At 37.1% G+C, this 27,924-nt stretch overlaps 1 protein-coding gene across 14 annotated transcripts in view; it reads right to left on the bottom strand.

Moving 5' to 3' along the window:
- Positions 1-1,999: 1,999 nt before the first annotated feature.
- The window catches only part of ADAM22 (ADAM metallopeptidase domain 22), a 261,243-nt gene continuing 235,318 nt past the window's right edge, over positions 2,000-27,924 (bottom strand). For 2 of the 14 annotated variants that reach the window (XM_064380419.1, XM_021674224.2), the window contains 6 exons: positions 24,186-24,293; positions 21,676-21,776; positions 21,273-21,339; positions 18,896-19,006; positions 10,252-10,375; positions 2,000-8,576 (listed from right to left, as the gene is read on the bottom strand). In XM_064380419.1, the coding sequence (XP_064236489.1) occupies positions 8,556-8,576; positions 10,252-10,375; positions 18,896-19,006; positions 21,273-21,339; positions 21,676-21,776; positions 24,186-24,293 (532 nt within the window). In that variant the 3' untranslated portion in view covers positions 2,000-8,555. Of the gene's footprint in view, positions 8,577-10,251; positions 10,376-15,236; positions 15,286-16,593; positions 16,681-18,895; positions 19,007-21,272; positions 21,340-21,675; positions 21,777-24,098; positions 24,294-27,924 lie in introns of those variants that run through there. The other 12 variants (XM_064380421.1, XM_064380423.1, XM_064380422.1 and 9 more) reach the window with 9 other exon arrangements.

Here is a 27,924-nt window from a genome sequence, read left to right on the forward strand (position 1 = left end):
CAAGGTGTGCTTCTTCAGCTGTGGTTCTGAATTGGCTTTGGGGTGAATGCTAAAGTATTACAAAACCATGCCTCTGACATTATATTAGTTTGTTCCCACACTGCTATAAAGATACTACCCAAGACTGTAGTTTATGAAGGAAAGAGGTTTTAACTCACAGTTCCACATGGCTGGGGAGGCCTCAGGAAACACAATCATGGCGGGAGGGGAAGCAGGCACCTTCTTCACAAGTCGGCAGGAGAGAGAAATGCAAGCAGGGGGAATGGCAAATGCTTATAAAGTCATCAGATCTTATGAGAACTCACCATCACAAGAACATCATGGGGGAAACTGCCCCCATGATCCAATTACCTCCCTCCCTCGGTTTGGGGCTTACAAGTACCTCCATCAACACATGGGATTACAATTTGAGATGGAGATTTGGGTGGGGACACAGAGCCAAGCCATATCAGACGTCATTCAGTTAATTCAGTTTTAATTATTAATACCTCAAAATGAATCTCTGTATCTCCTCCCCTTCTGCTTTCAGCCATTCTTTCCAAAAGCATGGAGCGTAGTCTTCAGTATGACCCTGTAGTTAGAAAGTTTCCTTCCCCTTGACAAATATGATGGATTGATCTCCTTTCTTTAATTACAGCCAGTCTTGGTTACAAGTGAATCTCCTGTTGCCTTATTTCCATTTTATGTTGGATTGTGTTTCATTCCATGTATACCTCTAGTGCAGCCTCACCCACTACTTTAAAATTATTTCCTGGTCTGTTTACTTCTTCTTAAGGCATCTAGTTGGAGCGTGGTAGAGCTGTGAGCTCAAGCTTTATTACTTCAACTATTTGGAGAATGAAGTTCCTCAAATCACTCTCATTTAGGATTTAATTTTATTTTGGAGATGTGTGCTTTACTCACGTGCTTCAAGAGATCCATGATTTATGAAGTACTTTTAATGCATTTCGTGCACTTCCATAGGAATGTGGCTGCCAGAGACCTGGCGCTCCCTGGGGATAGCTGGCGTAGATTTGCACTACAGCAGTCATATTAAATTAAAGTTCTTGCTTATATGGAGCCAAATTGGAGTTTAGACTTTCCTTCAGCATGATGTTCCCAGTGGTACCATCAGTCCATGAGATGGCATGTGGCTAAAACTTCTGCCATCTGTGCACTAGACTTTGCTTTGGCTCAGCTGAGTGTGTTACTATTTCATTGTTCATCTAAATGAATTATTATATGACTAAAATATTATAAATACAAGAAATGGAGCTATACATAATCATCATAAACTTTCAAAATCTCATAATAAATGTACAAACCCTTCATCAGTGAGTTCCTTCTCTTTTTCTCACATTAAAACAGTACCTTGACTACTTATAACTTATTTATTTCCTATGCAGCCTGTGAGCTGACGGCAAGGACCCTACAAATGCCAGAATAATGACTGGTAAGTAAAATGGCTGCCTGGAAGATAAAAAGGCCAGGGTGGAACAGTTTTTAGGCCATGAACTCATGAACCTAAACTGAGCCCATCCCAAGCTCAGTGCTTTAGAATCCAGCACAGGGGAACTTACTCATAAGAGGCTAAGCCCTAAGGTGATGCAGATCACCTTAGTGAATATATATATCACTTATTATATATATGTAATATGTAATATATGTAACATATATATATTATAAGAAAGGAAAATACCTTTTCTTCATAAACTCTGCAAGTTTATTGAACACACTGCCTGGTCCACAGGCTAGGATATAGGAAATTGATCCTTATTAGGGTGAGGGAGGACATGCTTATGAGGAGAGGCAAATAGATAAATAAGTAAACTACTTCTGCCCCCCAGATGAGGAAACTGCAGTAAGTCGAGCACTCAGGCTTTGCTAAAGGGTATTTCTCATCATGTTAGTCATCCCTTCTGGGACACTGGTGAACAGAAAAGAAACAATCCCTTGACTGTACCCCTAACAAAGCTTCTGAAAGAGAAAATGGGAGAAAAAAAGAGAAAAGAGCCGTGCATCAAAATAACATAAATCTTTTATTGAAAGTCACTTTACTGATGTTACAATGAGAGTAACATAGAAAACCGTGGTATCTTATTAGCTTCAGAAGTGAATACTAATAAAACTGTACCAGAAATTTGAACCTTAAGTTACAGTGACCTTTAAAAACATCAAGATTTTGTTTACCTACAATGTAAGAACAATTTTATAACTTGAACAGCCATAAAACAAATCACACTTGCTCAGGAAAGCAGTTGCCATATACATTCCCATTGGTGTTTGCCAGAACCCCAGTAATTATTAAAATAGTTTAACGAACCTGAAGTGCAGAGTAGCAGAGAAATGTTGAAATAATGCAAATCTAAGTATATACACATGATTACCTGATTACCAAAGGTGAAACCACGCTGCTATTAACAGCTCCCCATGGGGTGGCTTCCACAATCTGTAGATGGACATCACCTGTCAAAGGTGATAAACGTGGAAAACACTAGTGCTGATCTACTGCTGGCTAACATGTAAGCTACTATGTTTAGGTAAAACACCCAGTTTCTCAAAGAAGTCTTTTGCAGGTGCTGGGGAGGGGCAAGTCTTCCAGCAAGTTAAAAAAGGAGTACATGCTTAGTTATCCTGAATAAACCTTTTTTTAAGCACTTTTGCAGTTAGTGTAAAAAAAAAAAAAAGTTTCTCCATACAAAACAAAGGTGTTGGGTCATTTTTGCCCTTTAAAAAGACTGGTTGTAGAATCAGAGTTTGATTTTGTGCTGGACTGGAAAAGAAAAGTGGGGTTTCTAATCAGGCAGTGATACACATGTATAGTTTAGCAGGAACTTTTGTATTATTACTAAGAATTAATTCATATCAGCTGTTTCTGCATTGTGTTACCTTGTACGACTTAGCACCGCTATATTTAAAGATTGGGACTATTTGCATTATTTTAGAGCTTAACCATCCAACACAAATCACAGCCTGAAAATTCATAAAATAAGAGGCTAAGCTCTAAAGTGAATGTAGGTCAGCATATTATATATAGACTTTTTTTACAAGAAAGAAAAATACCTTTTCTTCATAAACTCTTTGAAACTTTATTGATGATTCTGTATGTGCATTAATTTTAGTCTCATTGTATGCCTTTTTGTAAAACAAAACCAAAAACACATATTGGGTGGTACTGATTTCAAGGATACTTAAAAACATGAAATGATGATCACCTGATCAAAAGCCTGCCAGCCTTGAAGCCTCCCCGTCTGATACAGGTTCTATGAACAATGCAACAGGGATGCATCAGGCAGGAGTGACCAATCTATCATGGACTGGACCACAAAGTATTTACAGAGCCAACACTAAACTGCCAAGCATGTCTGTCTTAGGCATCCAGCACCTCTCTTCCCACCACACCCCTCATGACAATGTGTGCTCTCCTGCACATATGGCTTCAGGAATCTTCCTGTGGATTTCCAATCTGTGTCTATGCCAGGACTAAATGCCCCATAGTCTCCCAAAGTTCACTGCTTCTTATCTCCTCCCCTTCTTGAAATTCACACTCTTTGGATTTCCTAAGTTGAATAAGCTGCTAGTGTGCCAGTGGGTGAAGATAAAGATGCCTGCCACCTTTACTCCCTAGGGCATCTTAGGGTTCTCCCAAGTGACAACTTAGGCAAAGGAACTGACATCCACAACAGAGAAAGTTCCTAGTCAGGAAGAAAGGGCTGCACAGTTACTGAAGGGGGAGCTACTTGGGAAGCAGAACGGTTCCAGAAGCATCCCTCAAAATCTCACTGTGAGAATGCTCACTGTTTGTCAGACCATGGAAATGAAGAAAAGCACCAGTTAGACAGGTTTTTGGTTTTGAATGTTTTGTTTTTTCTGCTTACAAACAACCAGAAGATGCTCCATCTGAATGACTAACAAAGCAATGAATAAAAAGTAGAAACACTGTCCCGTTTTTCTAAAGTCCTGCTGCATCTTTGTTCTGCATCTGCAGATGTGGTAGAAAAGCTCCTCTTGGAATTAAAAGCATCTCCCCCACAGAGCATATGCTATGAGCATGTGCCAACAATTCCCAACAGGTGTACTTTTAACAGCTGGGCTACTCACACACAGTTGGGATGGACTGCTGCTGCTCAGCCGATTTTTACAAGAGCAGACTGGGCCCCTCATTATATTATACTATCAACGGGAAACTGTCAAAGTCCATAGTCCTTCCATGCCAGGAGAAAAGTTGCTGCATGCAAAACCAGAGTAGCCTTATCCATTCAAAAAATATCTCAGGAGGAAAAACAAAAACAAAAAAAATTTGAGCCCCAAATTAATCCCAATTCCATAGAAATGTCTGCTTCTTATACATCTTAAACTACACCAGCAAGAATGAGAAATTTATCTTGACTCCATACACTTAACGGCATGGAAAGGTATTTAGGTGGCAGTTTTAGGAAAAAAACATAAAAATGAAAGGAAAAATATAATTAAGAACATAAAAAGTAGATATGATGCTGCAAATGGGAGTCAGAGCATTTCATGGAAAATTCATGCCAACTTACCAACTGGTAGGGTGGTATTTACAATATGCCGCCCATGTGGGCATTCAGTGGCAGCAGCCAGATATGTCCTATCACACTGTGCCAGCAGCTGTCTCGTCCCTCTCACTTCTGCCAGTTGTTAACTTGGCTGTCCTCTTCCCATATACTCTACAAGCTACTCAATATCCTGTCAATAAATTCTCTCCTTTACATAAAATAAAGTAAAATAGTCTTTTCTTTAGATAAGGATTTATTATCATGTTGAATAACATAAGGAAATATTTAAAGTAATAAATATATATATATATGGTTAAAATAGAACTACATGACAATAGGAAATGAATGGATAAAATGAATAACAAACAAACCTTATTTTAAAATGCTGAAAAAAAGTGAATAGAAATACCATATATCTTCTGGTCCAAACGTAACTGTAAAACATAAAGAACAAAATCCCAAAAAGGGTAACAGGTAAAGTAGCCACAAGAGATCTGGGACAATACACAAGATTAAATTATGCAGATAAGCAAGAGAATCACAGAAAAGAAAGGTAAGCCTACCATGAAATTCAAACATAAATAGTCATTCTCTGAAAGTGCACAGAGTATCCAATTTTATCTTTCTGACAACTATTAATGTTACTTTCAGAAATTCTATACTGGACTGACCTTATATACAAACACAACTGTAAAATCATTTTTAAAGCAAGAGGGAAGAGAGAGAAACTGTGGCATCATTTAATAAAGCACCAATATCAAAGTGAAAAATAAGTTGGCATTTTAAGTTCACATTTGCTTTATTCGCCATTTTTTAAAAGAACAACTCTAACGATAGGTTATTCCTAATCGAGACTCCTGGTTTCTTGTTAAAAATACAGCAACCACAGCAAATTGAAAGCCCTCGCTATGTTGCACTGTCTGAGAAGTACTGATTTATTCCTTTCCACAGACTGCATGTGCCCTGGGGATCATTTCCAGCCTGCAGAGTTCAGAGGACCATGCCACTTCCCATGTAAATAAAAAGTGGCTGGATGCAGAGGACAGTTCATGTGGCTAGTCCATCCTTAAGGACTCCCTGCTATCCCGCACCTTCCTGTTGACACTTACTAGAGTGTCACTTATTGATTTAAATGTTCCTTTAAATCAGGGTTTACTGTACTGCAATGACTATGGATAAATGGAACATCTCAGGCAGCAGGGTGCCAGTCTGTAATCTTATCAATGCATAAAACCTTAGAAAGAGGGAAAAGGCATACAATGGAACATAAAGGCCAAATAACTGCTCTCTTCTGCTTAGCAATGATTCTGTAGTGGACTGGGAAATATAAATATTAGTTACATGATATAAACTGTTATATGACCTCAAAGTTTCCTCCAAAATAGATATTTAAAAAGAAACGATGCTGTGCTTGTATATTTAATGCTACGGGTTCACATTCTACCTACCTCATTGGATGAAAAGTCATAAATATTTAGATGTAATGCCTCTAGAACCCCAACCATGAGTACAGATATAGATACTTCTTGAAACTATCCCTTGAGACTATAAATTTGTCAGTGAATCCCACAAATGGCTCTAAGAATGTTTAAACATGGGAGATAGAGTCCAAAAATAGAACATTAAAGTTACCGTATACCTAAAATCATAATCTCTACAAATAGAAAAAGTTTCATTCTGTTTCATAGGAAGGTTATTACCAAGGAGGGTGATTACAAACGATAAGCCTCCAGAGCAACCATGTCTCCAAAAAGGCACATGATAATGATTTTCATTAGAAATAATAACTTCATGTAAAAATAAGTTAGGAGAGGGAAGACAGACGGATGGATGATAGACAGAGATGTGTTAACTTCTCAGCTAGCCATTTGTGGATTCTTTCAAATTAGAGCTTGTGTAACTGTAACTAGGAAGCATATTTACATGAGGCACCTTACATTCAAATCTATAAACTCTTTTATAGTCAAAATAAACCTTATAGCATTAGCCTTTTATACACTCAATACCAAGAAACATTCAGTGCACATTACAGTGATCTTGCTAAAAAAATCACTTTATTTGCTACATCTTTCAATCTGTCTGCCCTTCTGTCCTTTGCTTGAGCTATGTGGCAACACTACCCAACACTCACCCAAACCTTCCTGTAATGAAAAATGCTGTTAGACAATATGTAATTTTGGATCATTAAATTGCTTTCCAAACATTTCAAAGACTTTCAAAAGAGAGGTCCATTATGGAAGACATAAACACACAGTATAAAATGCTGCCTTCTAACTCAGCCCTTCAGTTTGGGCATCATATGTAATCACTTTGATTACATACGAAGATGAGATGGATTTTGTCCATGGATACTATGGGAGAGGATCAAATTTAGAGAGTTTTTCTGAAACCCTGTCTGCAGATTCTATTCCTCTTAAGAACGCACAGAAAATGAGGAAATCAGCAGTATACTTCAGAGCAGACCATGTGACTGAGCGCATCAACTTTCAGCCTCATTAGGGTAGCTAGCTTTGTTTTGGAATGACAGATCTTCATTATAACAGCTATGGAACTTTGGTTTTAAAGAAGGGCTTTTAACATAGACTCTTATTTTCCCATGGATTAAAAAATATATGGTTCAAAGCATCAGATTCTTTCACCCTGCCAGCTGTTAGAGTAGCTTCTCAGTTGCTGCATTTCTGTGGTTTAGATCTAATTTAACCCTTTATGAACGGTGAGGCTGCCCAGCTCAGACAGTAGAATCTTCCATCATCTTGCTTCAATCAGTACAGAATGACTTGTTGGGACTCACATCCCAGTGATGACAAATATCCTTAATCAACAGTGTCAGAGTTTTTTTTGTTAAAACAAGTCATTCATTTCACAGATAAGAGTGACTAACATTTTGTGAAGGAACAAAACTTCAGGTCACAGAGAGTTAGAGTATTGGCAAGTCAGAAGCTACCAGCTCACTGGCAGTATGTGGTCTCATGTGTCTTTGGTGCACTTGCTTAATCTCAGCAGGACACATTGCTGAGGGACTGGCTCACTGGGATGAGATGGGAGGGATGGATGGGATGGATGATTTCCAGGGAGCAGCCCGTCGGCAGCAGAGTGGGCTCCTGCATCAGCAAACTGTGGAGGCCAGAAGTTTTGCTGGGCATTTTGTTCTCTCACTCAATTACTTAACTGCCTCCAGACTGTGCACAGTTTAAAGGCAGCCATGACAGAAAACCACTGTCATCAAGGAAGTGTGATTTCATGTTTTGGACAAATACCAATTATGGAGAGACACATTTACAGTATTGACCACTGTGTTTACAACATCACCTGCTTATAGTCTTTGAAGATCACTGAATAGATGACGATGATGTGATTGTGACTGAATTTTTAGGCATTTGGCAAAATACACTTGTGTGTAACAGCTGCTTTTTTTTAATTTTTAAAAATGTTACATATATACAATTGTCCTTGTATGCTAATATAAATATGAAAAGTAAAAAACAAAACAAAAATAAAAATACATGTTTAAAGTTAGCCTATGGGATATTGGTCTCTCAAAGCTTTAAAGTCCTGCAGAAAAATCCTATATGCCTTAGCCCTGCATGCTCGTTTCTATTATGGGATGTTGTTTCCTTAAATATAGAAAACAATAAACAGAAGCTTCATGCATATAGCATTACTGTTTACAATGAGGATGTGCTTCAGAACGTCAAGTTCTGAATCCACTATTGTCCCTTAGGAAACTTGCTACATTTTGGGTCATGTGAGTTAATTTTATGAATATTTCTACATATTATCTGTCATGCAGATTATCCATTAACGTACCAGTACCTTTATTGTTCCATGTTATAGTGTAACATTTCAGTAGTTCTTTTCATGGTTCAGTTAAATCCAAGCCAATGACAAAAAGAAAATGGTAACCAGATGTGAGACTCGGCTTCCTCTCCTCTGTAGCATCTCAGAGGGTCTTCATATAGTCTGAAGAGCAGATAGACTTTTAGTGATTCCATGAGCCTGGGATTCTATAAAAGTTGAAGTAAACAGTTTCGATGTATCACATGTAAACAGTTGATCTTAAATGGATGTCTCCCATAGCTGCACAACAGAGAAGAGCAAAATTGCACATTGTAAAAGCAGGAAGCAGGTGTATTCTGAGTAGGAGATGAAAAAGATTCAGTGATTCCATCCATATGTATGTGATCGTGGATGCACACTCTTGCAAAGTCTAATAAATGGATAGAATAAAAACTCCAACTTTCAGTTCTCTCCTTCTGAAAACCTGTGTCTCAACCTTTTTAACAACAGCTATCTTTTGATACAAAAACCATCACATCCTCATTTAATGTTACTAAACATTTTGAATAAAGTAAATATTGTGTCTCAAATGAATAAAAGAATTTAAAATATTATTTTTTAAGCTACACATGCCCTTCCTTTCCCCAGGATTCTGAGACAGCAGCTAGAGCAGTGGTTCTCAACCTCAACTGCACATTACATTAATCTGGGGAGGTTTCCAAAAATCCATTTCCCAGGCAGTTCACCAGACCAACTAAATCAAAATCTCTCTGGGTGGAACTCAGGAATCAGAATATTTTAAAAGCTTTCCTGATAATTCCCTTGTGCAGCCACGAGAGAAAACTTCTGACATTTTTTTCTAGGGAGCTATCATTTTTGCAGGCTCTTGTGTGGTAACATCTCCAATAACACAAACTCTGACACGACAACAGCTGAGAGAGAATGTCCCCAACTTACTGGAGCAAAACAGGGATACAGACAATTTAGGAGGAAAAAAGTGGCGTGCTACACTTAGACAATTCTTTGAGGGGGGCAGGAAAAACATCGGTCTCAGATTTCATTATCACACATCACATCGTGAACAACTAGGTATCAACCAAGAAGTCTTTCATTAATTCAGAAAGCTGAATGCTGGGAATCTGAATTGTTTTGTTATCTTTTACCATTTCTCATATTAACATATAATGGTAATTTATTATGAGTAACAAAGCACCGCTGGTAGTTTTTAAAGACTTTTTTATTATAGTGATTGAAACAGCTTTTAATTATTGGTGCCTTCTTACTGACTCTGAGTTAATCAAATTAAAATTGGAATGATCCACATTTACTTCGAACCACATAATTTATATTTGGAATCAAAGAGGTTCCAAAACATCTCTTAAGACCAAAAAGTCTAAGAACCCAAGACCTACCAGCAGCTAAAGATGCCGAGGCTTGTAAGCTTTATGTATTTATTTATTTATTTATTTGCAATTATTTCTGAGAAGATCAACATAACAGCGTAAATGACCACAACAGAGCCTGGACATCAATAAAGGTAATTATTCCGTGGTTATATCCTTCACTTAAGTCTCTGAGGGTCAGTCTGTCTCTCTAAACTCCACTGTATCTCAAATTTCATATACTGATATGTTTCAGGAATGTTGTGAGACAGAGTGGCAGTGTTATTAAAATGTAAAAGGTGACACAGCAAAATATACTGTTTTGTTTATTCTACGTTTTAATATATTAGCTACAATAATATATATATAGCAATTATACAAAATACATCTAGACTATATCAATGCAGATTAAACCATTTGCACATATAAATCTGAAGCCCAAAGCTCCAAGAATCTCCTTAGTTTCAAGTTTGATTTTTTTAATTTTCTTAGGAATAAAGGTAGAAAAATTACTCTCTCTCTCTTAAAATATAAACTTATAAATAAATGATAATGACTGAACATGTAAGCACATGGAAGAGGTTTCCACATACCCTGGCACTTTGTCGGTTCACTTTCTTCTCCTCATCAGGAAGTGGAGGCATTGGGTAAGGGTATTTTCTGCTGGAGGCAATAGACCCAGTTGATGAAGAAGGAGACTTGGCAGGAGATAAAGTCCTGAGATGTTGAGAACGTGAAATAAGTATCATGTGATTGCCTAACATTTTTCAAATATCTGAAAAGTGGGTTCAGAACAAACCCTCTGACTTCTAACTTTCATATGCCACTACTGCAAAGATTTAACTACTGGGAAGACACTGTGACATTCTCAATACTGAAATGCTGCAATTTTATTTTCCTGATTTCATGACTGCAATGGATTAAATGTTAGTACACAGAATGATACTTTTCAACTATAAGCCACTAAAAATGTGTCCTATGGAATAGATAAAAAGCTAAAACGGACAAGGGATGAAATTATTCTAAGAGCTTATAATGACATATTAAGTGTATAAAATATTAATATTATGCCTTATTTTTACCACTTAATGTAAAAATGTTTAGGTACAATAATTCTATCTTAAGATCTTAAAATCCATTACAATTGATATATTTATTAGTTGCTAAATCACACACCAGTTTACACAACACTCATGCATTCAGAGGCCAGTGTGTTAGTTGTGAAGGAACAAAGGCAAATACAGGGCTTTTAATAATAAATTAGTAAACATGCAAGCAGTAAGGAGTGCAGAGTTCCAGCCAAACAAAGTCTGATGAGGACATACAAAAATGGTCTAATTAGTCCCTACAATCAGCATTTCTATGTAAGCTGTTGGTGTATTATGCTGTACATGATTGATTTTGCATGTGTAGTGGTAATTTGAGACTAAGCTGAACATACTAGACTAGCCCATATCTATTGCTAATTTGTCTTTAAAGTGAAAAAAGAAAGCTGAGTAAAAAATGTCTACTCGTATCAATGAAAAGCAGACGTGACAACTGTAGTAGCTACTCCATTTACAAACGTTACCACTACACATCCACTGCTCCTTATTCCCTGGTGCAAGGTGGGAAAAACCTGAATCACTGAACTGGTTACACTGCCGCATTATAGCACAAGTATTTATTTCAGTGGAATATACCTCATCTGCTGTGACTGACCCAGCCTGGGAATGTTGGTGGGGGGCAGGGGCAGCACTGGGTAGGTCAAGATCTACTGTCTACACTGCATTCAATAGCATAAAGATGTCTTTTTTCCTCCCTTGTTTTAAATTTTGGTTTGCATGCATATCATATCCTTTGCTCTGGTTCTGCCATAGTTTTCATACTAATTTCCATTTTATGGACACTGAATTTGAGCTAAAGTTTGAAAATAATTTTTCCTACACACCCTAAGATAGTAGTGAACATTCTTGATAGATTTTAAGAATGAAGAATTTTAAGAATTCAAGTAGTGCAATTCACTTTTAATCTGTAACTCCTATTTTTGAAAAACAGTCAGGACCACTCCTTTGCATGAATGCTTAGACCACAGCAACTGTTCAATTTCTCCTACGTTAATGCTCTCCATTGCTAAGCGGATAGGTGTGACTTATACTAGTACTTCCAGTTCTCTAAAGTTCTATTAAAGCAATGTTCTACTTCTTATTTTTCTAATTGAGAAATTAATTTATTTTAGAAAAAACATTTTAAATAGGACTGTGATCTTTAAAAAAACAAATGGTACATGTAAGATGATGGCAAACTTCTGCATTTAGATATCTAAATACACCTTTCTAAAATGAGGACTAGTAATCTGGTATTAGCTTTTTAGCCTAATCACTACTGATAAAATATCCAAGTTCAGGAAAGCTAGCAAGGTACACAAACAAATAATTAAATCTTGTTTACTTCAGGGGATCATGCAAAATGGGGCATCTTTTTAATCTGCTGCAGCAGATGCACCCACAGCATTAGCTATTAGCTTTTAGCTTCACAGTCATTCCAGCTATAACTTGGCCATGGTCCAGATGGCCAGCCTGGTACATGTACAAAGCCATTCCAATGAGGGGTGCTGAAGGTCCAGTCTTCCTCTCAAATGTATTTCCATGGGCAAAGCCAATTTAGAACAAAAACAGGAGGTTTTCTCCAGAACCCCAAAAATTGCACATATACTACTTCTTAAAATAACATGCTAATTAATTGACACCTTGGACCCTCAGCGGAAGAACAGAAGCTGAACCGGAAAGTTTTAGCAGGGGAAAGGGTCCTGGAGGCTGCGTGGTATGTGACAGCATCAAAGTGATTATCTTGGGGGAATGGAGAGCACCAGAGCAGGAGTCAAATAGGAGTAAAGAACAAGGTAGGGTAAAACACTTTAGGGAAAATAAACTCAAAATTTCTCACAAATGTCTAAGAAAGACGTTTATTCAAAACCATTTCCAGGCTCTTTTCTGACCTTGATTGACTACTTGCCTGGCAGTTCCAAATTGGCTTTCACTTAAAGCCAGGCATCAGCCCAGCCCATTCACTTAAAAAGTAAAGTGCATCACTGGATACAGATCAACCATTATTATTACTGCATTTTATTTTAATTTTATTTTATTTTTTAAGACGGAGTCTCACTCTGTCACCCAGTCTGAAGTGCAGCTGGCATGACCTCGGCTTACTGCAGCCTCTGTCTCCTGGGTTCAAGCAATTCTCCTGCCTCAGCCTCTCAAGTAGCTGGGACTATAGAAGTATACCACCATGCCCAGCTAATTTTTGTATTTTTAGTAGAGACAGGGTCTCACTATGTTTGCCAGGCTGGGCTCAAACTCCTGACCTCAAATGATCCACCTGCCTTGACCTCCCAAAGTGCTAGGATTACACGAGTGAGCCACCCCGCCCCATCCATTACTGTATTTTTAAAGATGATACTTACCATAATGGGTGCCCTATTAGAATTATACAATAAAGGTATGTTTGTGTGCCAATGGATTATGATGACTCTTGGGGCTACATCAAACTTCCTGGGATTACCTTCTGTATATATGCCTATAAGGCTAATCTCAGTTCAGTTCTGCCCCCAAGGACAGGCTAAAAACCAGGCCAGTCACATGGAGAGGGACACAAGTCCATCTCTTATTTACTTGTGTTCATATGTGAATTTTATAGTAGGCTGATCCAGGAGAATTTTTGTTTTTATTTATTTATTTTTATTTATTTATTTATTTTTGGGATGGAGTCTCACTCTGATGCCAGGCTGGAGTGCAATGGTGTGATCTCAGCCGACTGCAGCCTCCGCCTCCTGGGTTCAAGCAATTCTTCTGCCTCAGCCTCCCAGATAGTTGGGATTATAAGCACACGCTACCATGCCCAGCTAATTTTTGTATTTTTAGTAGAGACGGAGATCTGTCCGCCTAAGCCTCCCAAAGTGCTGAGATTACAGGCATGAGCCACGGCACCCAGCCTTGATCCAGGCGAATTTGTTAAGTGTACTAAGAGAAAAGTGGTCAGTATCCACTCTGCTACTTTAAATTAAGGTGAAGCAGAAAAGGTACAGATTTTGGACTCAGAGCCAGGCTCTAGTTCTGGTTCTGACACTTACTAGCTGTGACACCTTGAGTTACTCTTTGTACCTCAGTTTCCTCCATCTACAAAAAGGTAATAAGAATGCTTACACCCTAGGATGTGAGAAATAAAGGTATATCATAGGCACTTGATACACAATAGTTATAATTATTCATTTCCTTTCAGAGTCACCAACAATTCCAAAGAATCATGGAAGTGGACTCAAAAACCCTGATGAAGTGAGTAATCAATGGAATAATACCCAAGAGTAAGGATACCTTCTAAGAGCTTATAAAGCACTTTCATCAACAGAACTGCATCCAGGATCTGGGTGTGGTGAGAGAATGCTCTTGCCCTGATCTCATCTGCTCCTTCCTGGTGGCCTGAATCCATGCAGAGGACAATCTGAGCAACCACTGTCATACCGAAACTAGATAAGGGGGCACAGCAGAGGCACTGATCCCTCGATATCTTTAGGTATTTGCCTTGCTCTCTGTAGCAGTGTGGCTACTATATTTTAAATGCTGGACTGTATTTTGGACTATATTTAGTTTGCTGCAGATTGCATTTTGATAAGGTTGCCACAAAGCCAACACCACATGGGTGTAATCCCGGCACTCTGGGAGGCCGAGGCAGGAGGATCGCTTGAGCCCAGAAGTTTGTGACCAGCTTGAGCAACACGACGAAATCCCGTCTCTACAAAAAAACAATAAGGTGACTTTTGCCCTCACTGGTGGTTTTGACAATAAAGGTAATCCTGAATGACCTGGCCACAGATGAAGCAGATCTGAACCTAAGCATAGAGCTGGCAAAGCACAAGCTAAGATGTGGATGCACTTTGGGGTTCCTATATGAGGCTTGGCATGGATATAGGGTGGATGAAATTCTCCCCTGCATTAGAATCACTGTGTTAAACGTTTTGGGCCATCTCAATTATTCAGCACCACCACCACAGAAATTCTGTATTGATTAAGTTGTATCATCCTTATTAACCTAAAAATGAGAGTTAAATTGTAACTGTCCACAGAACTTTATCTAACTTTTAAACATAAATATAATTTTTAACAATTAATTCTTAATTTTACTATCTACTGTAGGAATCAACACCTCATATTAGAAGAGAAAATAAAGGAACCCTCTAAAATTGCCCTTGCAGTTTTGCACGTGCAATCAGGGGTGCTAAAGCATTTCCCCATCCAAATTGCATTTAGTCATGTGGCTTCTGGGCAGACCTGGGTGCTGATTTTAAGAAACGTGACCTCTTTCTCTGAGAGTCACATAAACTACTCAGCTCACCCAGGGGAGGTGAACCAACTCTTCCGGGGTACCATTTCACAAATTATCACTGCAAAAATGCTAAATCTGTTTGGGAATAAAAGCCCTAACCCATATAGGACCAAAGTCACTCTGTTTTGGTTCCATGGCTGGTACAAATTACAATCTGCCCACAAGCCTGAGGAAAACAGAAAGGAGAAATGGGACTGCAGGTGAGCCAAGATTCCAAGTAACAGTCAAAATCCTCTTACCTGTCTTCCTGCCGTTGGCCATCTTGGGAGCTACAGATGAGGGTGGGATGTTTGAATGTGAGTGTATGTGTATGAGGTTCAGTGTGGGAAAGTGCGGGACAAGCAGAGGGACAGGGCAGAAGGGCAATATGGGGTATAAAAGCAGGATATATTTTTGTGAGCAGGCAGGAGCTATGCTTTCCTTGGGGTATATGCAAATGTTATGGATCAAATTAAAAGGCAGTTAGGTCTAATCATTTTCTCAAACTATACATAACTAAACTAAATGGTACACTGGAAGAGAAAGTCCACCTTATACGGGTGCTGAGAGTTAAAAACACATGCATATTTTGATATCTGTTCAATGTTGACCCAAGTGATGGCAATCAGTAACATGAAAGCTTATTGTAAAATTGTGTTCAGAAGAGGTAGTAATTGAGTCCATATTTCTCCTTTACCTTAGCTGTCCACAAAGTGGTCAGATATAAAGTGGACATTTACCTCTAGGAAATCACTTTGATATTATAAAGGGTGAAAAATACCATTAAGAACTCTTGGAAATCCTTTCTGACCTGTAATGTTACACAGAGCTGCAGTGAATTGAGTAAAAGTTTCTAAAATGTAGCACTATTCTTCTATTTTGTGAGTCCATAATGTATTTCCAGCTGCTTTCTGTTCTATTTGTAGTATTAGATGACAACATTTGTATTAGCACAAAAAATTCCTTAAATGCTTTGTTGAGAATCTGTAAAACACTTCTCAGCACAGCCTTTCTCTGATAGGAAATGGTTATACTGAACAAATAAAACCTACTTCCACATACTCCCATGTGGTCAATGTTATCTCAATAATTTTCCAGTTAGTCCAAATTATTGTTTCTACTCCAGGTAAAATCCCATCACATTTCATTTAGTTTCTTTTTACCCTTTTCCTTGAGTTTTTGTATGCACTATGCACTCTTAGGCAGTAAGTAGGAAAAATGCATTATGAAACTGCTAGATACTAGAAACAAAATTGTTCAGGTTAATAGTGCTTCTTTATTAGTGGAAAGTATGTTTCATGCCCAAAGAACACTACATAGCATAAAATGAAGAGAAAGCTACTAAAAAGCTTAAGATGGTGATAGGGACATGCACTAAATGGCAACCCTTTCACATGGCTTTGTTTAAAACATTCAGAAAAGAACCAGACTTGCTCACGAAGCTAAAAACAGAGTCAAAAGGCAGCAAATAAACAAGGACCCCTTTCCACCTACAGGAACTTGTATTGGGAGATACAAGATAGAGAGCCAGTCACACTACAGTATTTGTATGTGCTGGGAGAGTTTGAAAAGGATATAAAAATTAATTTATAAAATACCTAAAGTATGGTCCTTCAGTGTTTTTATTCACATCTTCTACCCACTTAGCTACATTATAGTCTCTTTTGAACCATGGGTTTAAATACCTGCAGAAAGCAATGGAAGGAACAAAGAAAGCAGAACAAGATAGAAAATCTGAAAATACACAGCACAAGCTTAGCAAGGATGTCTTCACCCTCCAAATGCAAGTGACCATGGCAAATAAACCAGAATGGATGTTGGGTGATTATGAGGCAGTCTATACAATGACATAAGAATAATCTCAGCTACAACAAGGCTCAAGGCATTCTACAAAGTATTCAACATTTCTGAGAAAGCCTTTTCCAGTGGCTTCCCAAAGTGAATTACAAGCTCCCTTTCAATCACAATACAGTCAGCAGTCCCATTCACCCACCTCCAAAGTGGCTTTTTCCAGGCCACCTCTCATTTGGCTTTTTGGTTTTTAAATGACAATGATGCTTTTTGAAAATATTCAGATGGCTGAGGTTCCAATCTGGCATTTGGGCATACGTGTGTACACTCTAAGAACAATTAAAAGGAACAAAGTTCTCTTTCCAATATAAGAAGAAGGCTTTTAGAGGGCCACTATTTTACTCCCTATAGAGGATCCCAAGTTGGAGTCAACATGAAAGTATGTTCCAGTTGGCTCTGTAAGGAGCAGAAAGGGTCCCACTCTTCTGATCTTGGAGCCTTAATGCACATTAAATGTGGTCCAAATAGGCCTCCATGATCTTGCAGCTGGGTTTAGTAATTTAGCTGCAGCTGCAATGTTCCTTTCTCTTCTTTGTGCACTCCAGAATAAAGTGCTCATGCTTCCATTAGGAACCAGCCTTTAGAGGCTGCCTTCCAAGTGTCTGACCATGAATTGTGTGAATGACTGCCAGAGAATAATAATGACCTTAGTTAGCATCTCCCTGATGGATCTGGCAATGTTTCCATCAGAATTACTGTGCAAATTTTAAAGGTAATAAAATTGGAGGGACGTCTAAGCTGTTGGTTTTCCCCAGAGTTTCCTTTCATTTTTACCCTGGAAGCCAAGCAAAAACACATCCCCTTCAGAGTTTGCTCTTATAAAATTATGTAGATTTAACAAATTCTGTATTGGAAGAATTTGGAGGTTTTTTTTTTTTTTTTCAGTTAAAAAGTAACTTCTAGAGATACTACAGACAATAAAGATTCAAGCTCTGTAAGACATAAGTTATTTGTAAACAAACCAGGGGAAATTATAAAATACATTATTTGCTTCTTGTTACATTTTGCTTCTTTCCCCCATATTTAGTTATTGAACTGTTCATAAATATGTTTAAATTAAGACTACATTTCCAGTTACATAAAAATATTAGGTTATTTTTTCCACAGCCCTTTCCCTCATTTTTAGTCAAAATCAAGGTAATATACAAAATAACATCGTGAAATTCCCTCTGAAAGAAGGGTTCAGTCGCTTTTTCTGCTTATAAGACCATTTTTGCTAAGATGGTATCTTCTGACTCAGAAACAACTCACACTAGTTTTGCCTTTAGCCGCAATCATTGCCAACTTGTGCTTTCACAGACAGCCAATTAAAACTTGCATAAAGATTTCTACTGAGACTCTCAACAAAAAGAAAAAGTCAAAAAGCAAGTGCAGCCACAAATGAAGGCTAGTGAATGCTCTGGCCTGGGGAAAACCGGAGAAAAAGCCCATGCAGCTGTAATCAGGTGAAACATAGCCACACAGCAAACTGAGTCACCCACAGGCAGACGGCCACTTCCAGGAGGAGACATTTGTTCCTTTCACTGACAGTCTTAGAAACTCAAAGGGCTGGTGCCACAGCTATTCCATGAATGCCGCAACAACATGGCTTGACTTGCACTTGATGGACTTTTTCTTGTTTCAGGGAGCATTTCAGAAGGCTGTGATCACTTCACCAGAGAGTTTTTCACTGAAAAGAACTCTCAATTTTTTGTTCTTTCTGGGGATCTGCCCATGAAAATGCCTTCACAGTGAGCTTCCTAACAGCTCAAGGTCATGGTGGCTGGAGTGATGGGATTTTATCACATTGCAGTAAACCTACCTATGTGGCTTGACTTGGCATATAGCGCAACATGCAAAAAAAAATGCATTAGACGGGATAGGGGAGCTCTTTGTGTTCTCCAGGATGGAAAGGCAAAGGAAAATTAGCTGGTGCTGGCTGGACCAGGAGCACCTCCGAGCAAACATGGGGGCTTGCTCAAAGATCAAATGACCCTGTGTTCAGCCAAGGAAAGGACTTGGAGGGAGATTAAGTGGCAGCCCAGAATGAAGGGGCAGGTGGAGACTGACCTGTGATCCAGACTCCCTGTCTGGGGGCTGTCAGAGCCCCCTGGGCTTATGCCTTGGGATGGGACTGTCTGGGCGAGGGAGTGCCCAGGCTCAGGTGCTTGGGGCTCCCTCCTGTAAAAACACAATATATAATACAAAGTCTAAGCCAAAAAAATTTTTTACATCATGTACAACAATGAGGAAGATGCAAAAGTTTTGACTGGAAAAACAATACAATAAATGAGGACATTTTATTGTCTTAATTAGCAGAGCATGCATTTATAGTGCATGTTTTAATTCATGTTCCAATTTTTCAACATCTTTTGGAATAATGAGGTACTAAAGGGAATGCTGAGTAATGGACCTGAAATACCTCTTATTTGAAAAAATAAAAGATATATTAGTCTGTGGTCATTCTGCTCCTCATGCCTTCAAACAAATGATATTATACTATCAGAAGCAAATGAGATTACTTACATATGGTAAGTATTAAAAGTTTGCCAACATAATTCTTGATATGCTCCCTATCAGGAATCCTTGTAAGAATGTGTGTGTGTGTGTGTATGTGTAAATATATATAGATATATTTATATATACATAGAGAGAGAGACAGTTCCTGTGCAAGAAGGTATGTGAGAATTGTGGTCAGCTTCACAGACTTGGATCCATTTAATTAACATGAGTCGTGTAACCAAAATCAGAAAAGTATGAAAAATCTGAGGAAGTCCTTAATTCTCCCTCACAAAGATGATCCTATTATAATGTCATATTAAATATTATAATTTAATTATCTCATAGGTAAGATTTCTCAAAGGCTATCTATCATATTACAATTTTTAATCATACGATGTGAGTGAAAATTATATATAACATTTTAAAAAATAAGTAACTGCTGTAGAAAACATTGTATGAATATTGTTAAACACCAAATGTACTTTCAGTCCTAAACTTACAGCTTTAACATAATGCTCATTTTTTTTTAACTTAGGAGTTTTTGAAGCCTTGTTATAGGAAATGCTGTTAGAACACTAAACAGTACACAAGGAAGTTCTAAAGAACATTTTGCAATTTTATCTGTACTACTGTGAGCAACCAAGATAAGTTAAGGAGCTCTTACTAGGTGACCTCATGCAAAACAAACCAAATGACATTCCAAGAAGAGTTTATCAACAATGAGCCCTAAAGCATCCAAGCGCTTTGGGAATGTATAAGATAAACTCTAACACATTAGTTATTTATGATGGAATTCTATGATGCCATTCTGGACCATGCAATGGTATCACTTGAAATTGTCTTTTGTGTCTATAAAGTATCCTCTAGTAAACGTTGACAAGCCACTTACAAGACAGTACCATTCAGGTGGAAGGTCCAAATTTCAGAGCAATGTTATTATTCCTGGACTGAAAAAGGCAGGGTATATGATGGAAAAGCTAACATAAGTTTTTGACAAGCAGTTTACAAATACCTGCTATTCAGACTTTCCAAGTATTAAGGCATGAAGAAGCAATAAAGATCCTGGAAATAATAACTATCACTATGGTGAGAAATAAGTGAAAAATTTTAGGAAGGATAAAAAAAAGTATGGGTAATAAAAATCAGGTGGCAAGTTCAGTCCAAAAGGATACTAAGGATGTGTTTTATTCCATGAAGGAGATAAAGATTTGAGGAGGTTTTGTTTTGCTTTTACTTTCTTAAGTGGAGAAACAAACAAAAAAGTACATTATTTACTTCACTATAAATGACTTTTAATGTGACTTCCAAACCCACCCCTCTTTAAAAAAAGTTAATACATGGCTATCATTTAAAACAGATAATGTTGCCTTCAGTGACAATGATTCAGTTAAAGAGCAAGTTTGGGAAAATGCCCTTTTAAATGTTCTCAGATAGAAAACTTAAAAGGAAAACTTATTCCATTAGTCTGAGAGAATGCTTAGATTGCAGCCATGAAGACCTCATAGTGGTGATTTCAGATCGTGAGCAGAATCATGCTCTCGTACAACGGGAATTTTTCCCTGATGCTTACAGGCTGTGTGAGTATTGGGGAAAGGAAGGGTGACCCTTTGAAATGGCTGAATCCCAGATGATGAGAAGAAAGGAATGTTATCAAATTCCCTTCATACAGAACCAAGACCCCACAATGGCAGGTGACTGGAGGGAAAAGCCTGCAGCAAGGGTGAGACCCCCACTATCAATGAATATTGGCATGGGCACAGTTGCGGAGATGCCTATGTAAAAGAGAAAAGCCATGGTTAATTTTTAAAGGGCAAAAAAGAATTTAAAAGACAAAACCAAGACCGGAGACATGGTTTACAGTTCTTTGACTGTCTGTGTAATTTACTTTTGACACTAATTGCACAGGACCTTGGAGGGCCTTCTTCCATTAGAGGTTCCGACTTACTCAGTTGAATTGGACCGAGGTCTAAATCTTCTGCCTCTGATTTTCTTTTTGTTGCCTCCCAGGTTACCTGAAAAAGACGGTTTAGAGCTGGATTTCCATGTAAATAAGTGACTGCCCTATATCTAATTATGGGCATTTCAAGTGGGTATAATTTATAAGGAGCACCACCATGGAACACTGGGTTTGTCACCCTGTGCAGCTTTCTCAAATGTGTCTAGTGTCCTGGTGCTACCAAATCCTATCATTTCCCATCCAGATAAAAACTAGACTCTCATTCTACATATTCTCCTCTCTGTTGAGAGAAGAGCTAAAGAACTTCCAAGAAATAAGTCTTTACAACCAGGGGCCACAGAATATAGAACTTGATTGTGTGGACAGACGGATTCAGAATGCCAGCCTCTACCTTGCCAAGAGTTACTTCGAGGTCGCCCGTTTTCACAGATGTCTGAAATATGTTTTGTGTCTGGAATCCTTTCACTCCAAGAATGAGAGAGCCCATTTGACCTGAAATTGAAAATATTGGTAAATTGTTCAAAAATGTAACCAAATGAATATTCAGAGATTAGTAAGCAAAACTTCTAAGCATTACTGTGCATTAAATAAAATAAATCAAGAAAGAAAAAATCTGAAATGAAAGAATGAAGAGAACATGAAAGTCTTCATGAAGAAGGCAGAATTACACAACATCCAATTTAAGAAAAGTCAAATACAATGGAACCCCATTACAATAGTATATAAATGAAAAGTATCAAAACACAATGCAAGCCAATTTACATTCCCCAGAACGCAGCAACCACAGCGCAAATTCACTATGTATTTCAGCATAACGCCAGCAGCAGCGTTATAATGGGGTCCCACCATAGATGTTTCTTAATTGTAAAGCAATGGTTTCCATTCAAATATTATGAGAACATGGACTTCCAAGAGATTACATAAAGATTTGCTCAAGTGAACCTGGTTAACCTTTATCAAAGAATTATTTAGGTTTTCTTAAGTAATAAAATTATTTTCTAAGAATTGGCATTTTTCTCTACAAATATGGTCCAAAAAAGTGTAGTACATGTTGGCAAATTGTTCAATAACTGAACTGACCAGATGTTTATCATGACAGTATCTCTCACAAAGCCCATGTACCATCGAGCCCTCCTGCTATTTGTGACCTACCATCTTTAAATAAATTATCAACAAGAAGCAAAATTTACACACCTACCAGTACCACACAAGAATTTTGACAAGCTACATATACTTCAGAGAAGGCCTAACAACTTTTAACTGCTTAAGAATCATAACCCACTGAGATTATTCTAAAATCTGGGAATTATTTAAATTGATATTTTAAACTCTTTTTTAGGTACTTTAGAAAATAGCACTATACTTAAAACTCTTTTTCACATATTATTCTGGTTAATTGTTAATAATGTCTATTTTAAAAGAAGCCTTCTACTGATGAGCGAAAATAAATGGAACTCAGCACAACTATTCCATATAAATTCCCTAGGCTGGAATTTCTCAACATCATTTGCTACTCACAGAATGACTCATATTTTGTACAAAAAAACAACAGAAATTCTGCTGGAACTCAATTAATTTCTCCAATAATTTACTATGTAATTTAAAATTTAATATTCTATCAAGAAAATATTTGTATGAGAGAATTCAAGTAGATCCCTAGTCGTCTTCTCTTAGCCAACAAGCCCTCCATAAATTAAAAGAATACATTTTTAAAAACATTCTTCTGTAGGACCATACTCCTTTGGCAACAACTAGTGTTTCTACTTTTGCTTTAAGCTACGTTATCTAAGTGAAAACTATCCTTCACGCTTAAGAAAGTTCCACATAAAGTAGAGTTCCCAAGTCTCACTAACTCCTTCTATTCTCCTTGTTGACTAACATTTACAAAGACTGAGAGCCATTGCAGAATATTTACAGATGATCCACTCTACAAAGAAGTCCAGAACAGGTCATGTTTCCTCTCAATAAACTAGCAACTTCTCCTTCATTCTGCAAAGTAGCTAATGTGCCCAAAGGCATGAGCAGAGCTACCAAACCTTTTTTCCTATCCATTATACTCTTATTGGCAACTTTAAATAAAGAGATTCTTCCACAAGAATATTTTTGCTTCCTTCAATGTGAATATAGGTCTCATTTCCTAAAACATGCCAACTATTTATTTATTCTGTTTATTTATTTTATTAAGCAGTTACAAAGCATGCAGAATTTTAGAAGATGTCATATACCTTAAGATGCTAGAATAAGAATATAGCATCAGCATTTAAGGCATATAAATAATATATTAATCCCACCTGTACCATTATAAAACTCAGACAAAATTAAGCATACTTAATTTGTCAACTGAATTGTAACTTATAAAGTCTAGAAATAATCATTCCCCAAAAAAGGCAAAATCATAATACTCAATATATGATTCACAGAGAAGCAATCTTTGTTTCATAGCGAGCTTAGCTTTGATATATATAAAATTAAAAAATATTCAATGCAGCACTTATATTACCAATTTATTTAACAATTGCTTTTATTGAAGCATGACAGTAACCTTTTTCTTTGACTACCAAACATGACATAAAGCTCACCATTTAAATATTACTAAATACTATGTATAGTTTCTTAAGCCATAAGTAACAAGACTAAAAAACCCTGAGGTTTCAATATAGATTCAGAGTTATTGGTTGGTTTGCTTTGTTTTGATTTTGTGGCCTGATTTGTATAAAGAGTGGTTCTGAGCATATGGCATTTTGAAGTAGAGTAATCAAAGAACAAAGGATACTATTTTTTAACATTCAAGAAAGAAGGAAGAAGTAATCAAACCTGCTGCAAAATAATGAAATGTTCTGACTAATGGAATAATGTGTGATGGAACAGGTAGAAATCTGAAAATGCGACAGAAAAGCAGACCTCTTCTTAGAACTAGATGCTGAGTTTGTGCTGACTCCGGGAGGAATGTCGCTATAAAAAGAGTCACCATCTCCAGGCTTTTTTACATAATCTCCCTGGGGTAACTGTCTAAGGCATAATAAACATTTCAGAGTCAGAAAACAAGACACACACATGAACACAGACATATACAAATATTATTTCAGGAAAAAAGAGAGGTAGGGATAATGATCTACATGAATCAAATCTATCACAACACATAAAATTATCAATAAATGAGACAAGTTAAAGTCATTCTAACTGTAGAGGCCAGAAATGCAATTACAAAAGCCTTTATCGTTTGGATGAATAAAGTTTTGCTTTGGGGAAAAGATATGAAAATATGAGTGTTTTCATGGTAACTTCATTACACTTGAAGATGTTAAGTGCAGTTTTGTCTTTAAAAAAAAAAATTGATGTTGAAGATGTGTTAGGACAGACAGTCCCCACTCAGATTAAGCACAGTTTTTTTTTTTTCATTGTAGTGAATAAACTATTTAAAATTTCTGAACATTATATAATGTAACCTGGATTTGATCTTAAAAGAAACGGATTGACTTTTAAGCTATTCTAGAATTTAATCCAAATAAGTCCCTATTAGCGTTTGATGTTCAATTTAGAGCTTCACTATTCATTTAACAGAAATATGAAGATATGGAAAGATTCAAAGTTGAATCAAAAAGATAATTTTTTAACTGTTGAGTGGAATATGTGAAGGAAGATAATTTAGCAAGAGAAAGAAAAGGCTGAAAAGAATAACTGACTTTTTGTTGAGATTATAGAAGCATATTTACAGGTAGCTGGTGACCCTAGTTCTCCATCTCTACTGTAGTAGGAGTGCCCAAGTGAAAACGTATTTAATCTGCACTGTTATTGACCCAACTCATCTGATTTTCAATAAACTAAGATTGGGACAGATTTTTCTTACTTCTCCTAAGGTAATCAGATAGAAACTTTTAGATAAGGCCCCCAGTGAACCCTCCTGCAATAGCTAATCTGGTCACTTGTCAGTGGTGTAGCCTCCAAATAGCCAACTGCATCCAAAACTTGATCCATTTCTATTCAGTACTATTGTTGGAGGTGCCACAAACTAGTGCTGGACTGAGAATTTTTAACAAACCTATGCTTAATTAAATCTCTAACAAAAGCACAAATTTGCTAACTTTTCTCTTTCCTATTTGGTTTCTCCTTATTTACCATTATAATTTTGATTATTTTCTGATGCTGAATTTAACCCCCCCAAAATGCCATTTTCAGGTGTTTGCTTGCTTAAATTATTGCCATATTGTTGTAAATGTTTAAAATACTTGGTCGTGCATTCTCTTGAATGACTGAATACTCTATTATTTGGATGCTATTTAGTTACACGTCTGTGAATCTGAAAAAGATTTTCCAATTGGTATGAAGCATATATTTTAACTTGTGTGATTTAATCTACTCTCCTTTATGTTAACTAAAGAAAGTAGAATTTCTCACAAAATTAGTAATGTAGGACTAATTCCACCTATAATTATTTGATATTGATCCTTCCAATATATTTTTTAATTCTATAAATAACTTCAGCTCATATTAGATACTTTTTCTCTTCCTCAGTATATTATAAAACATTAATTCTACAGGAAAAATAATATAAAATCTCATATTTATACTTTTACATGACATCTGATATATCTTCCCCTGTAAGAGATCTTTGTAATATTTTCTATTTTACAGTAAAATATTCTATTTACCAGTAAAATATTCTATTAATGCCAAAAAATGCTCTCAATAAAATCAGAGTTCTATATTTACCTTGGGGAGAAAACTTCCCTTTTGTATTATATCAATATTTGTAAAAGAATCCCATGAACACTACGTTTCCAGTAATAATCTTTATGGTTAACGAATTCTATTTGTCACTACTATCTTCACTAATAATCTTTATAAACTGATGAGATATGCCTCACCAAATTCAAATTAATTAAAGACTAGGCTGGGCACAGTGGCTCATGCCTATAATCCCAGCAATTTGGGAAGCCGAGATGGGCAGATCACATGAGGTCAGGAGTTGGAGACCAGCCTGGCCAACATGGTAAAACTCCGTATCTACAATAAATACCAAAATTAGGCAGGTGTGGTGGCACACACAGCTGTAATCCCAACTACTCGCGCTGAGGCACAAGAATCTCTTGAACCTGGGAGGCAGAGATTGCAGTGAGCTGAGATCATGCCACTGCATCCAGCCTGGGCAACAGAGCGAGACTCTTTCTCAAAAAATAAAGAAAAATAAAGAAAAAATAAAGAAAAGCCATGACACAAGAGCTCTGAACTACACTTGACCATTCCCAGTATTCTATCCCCCAAATCACCTTCTCTTTACATGAGTCTGGCTGGCCTTCAGGCATTTATCCTGGCAATTACCAAGGCCTCACTTAACTGACACTGAGGATGTAGAGGGACTATCTTTCACAATGGATAGGGCCCAGTTTTGTTTCGTGTTTTTAACTGAACACATCTTACTACCCCTTCAATGTAACTTCTCTGTAGTCCACAGTCATTTTTTACACAGTGCCGAAACATCCTAAATGCTAAATATGTCATAAACTGTGGGTTTCAGTCAAGGGGTTGGAAGGGAGTTTCAGTTCAATGTACTTCTGGAGCACCATCTTCTTTTCATTACATTGAGCAGATGAGATTCTTATCTCTGTCATTGCAAAGCCTCCAAAAGACAGAAAATCGCTGCCTTTTCCTTAAAATTACATGCGGAGTGAATGTAACTTTCTTCATATGATAAATGTCAATGATAGGTTACGAATTTTGTTAAAGATCTCTTAAGAATAATGTTTCTGGGAGGCCGAGTAGGGCGGATCACGAGGTCGGGAGTTCGAGACCAGCCAGACCAACATGGTGAAACCTCATCTCTACCAAAAATACAAAAAACTTAGCCAGGTGTGGTGGTGCATGCCTGTAATCTCAGCTACTCAGGAGGATGAAGCAGGAGAATCACTTGAACCCGGGAGGCGGAGGTTGCAGCGAGCCGAGATTGTGCCACTGTACTCCAGCCTGAGCGACAGAGCGAGACTCCATCTCAAAAATGAATAATATTTAACATCCTTCATTGTCTATAAATTTGTCCTTTTTACAATTATTAATTGCATATTATAACCAATTTAATTCTTCTTGCTTTTAATAGAGACTATCAAGCACCCATGATAAATAAAATAACTTTTCATCATTTGTTGAGAAAGATTACAAATGGCTAAATAAATGATCCTTTTAAAATTTTAAATCAAACTTCTTTTTCCAGTCCTTTATTATCTTTATGGTTTTATTCCTAAATCTTGAATGCTTCCTTATTCCACCAAATCATGGAAACTAAAAGTGATTACCATATTAGGTGGTCTGATTAGTGCTGAATTTTGTAATGGGAAAATTACCTCATATTACTCATATTATATGCAAATATTTTAGACGTGCATGATTTTTTAGCGGACAATAGCCAAAATAAAATAAACACTTATGTAACTAGTTTTTTTTTTCCCCTCAAAATGTATCTCTCCCTACATTAATTACATGTTGTCTTTTTCTTCTCTGTACAACTCTGGCATTTCATTTGGTGTTTTGAATTGATCCATCCCATTAAGTAACATTCTTTCGAAGGTATTCCCTATTTTCTAAGGTAAAGACCAACCCCTGTAACTTAATGATCTGGAGGAGCTAATTTATACAATTATTTCTCTCC

The sequence above is a fragment of the Aotus nancymaae genome, unplaced genomic scaffold (assembly GCF_030222135.1).
Source record: "Aotus nancymaae isolate 86718 unplaced genomic scaffold, 86718_ANA_hifiasm-v0.15.2.pri h1tg000025l, whole genome shotgun sequence".
Classification (NCBI taxonomy): Eukaryota; Metazoa; Chordata; class Mammalia; order Primates; family Aotidae; genus Aotus; species Aotus nancymaae.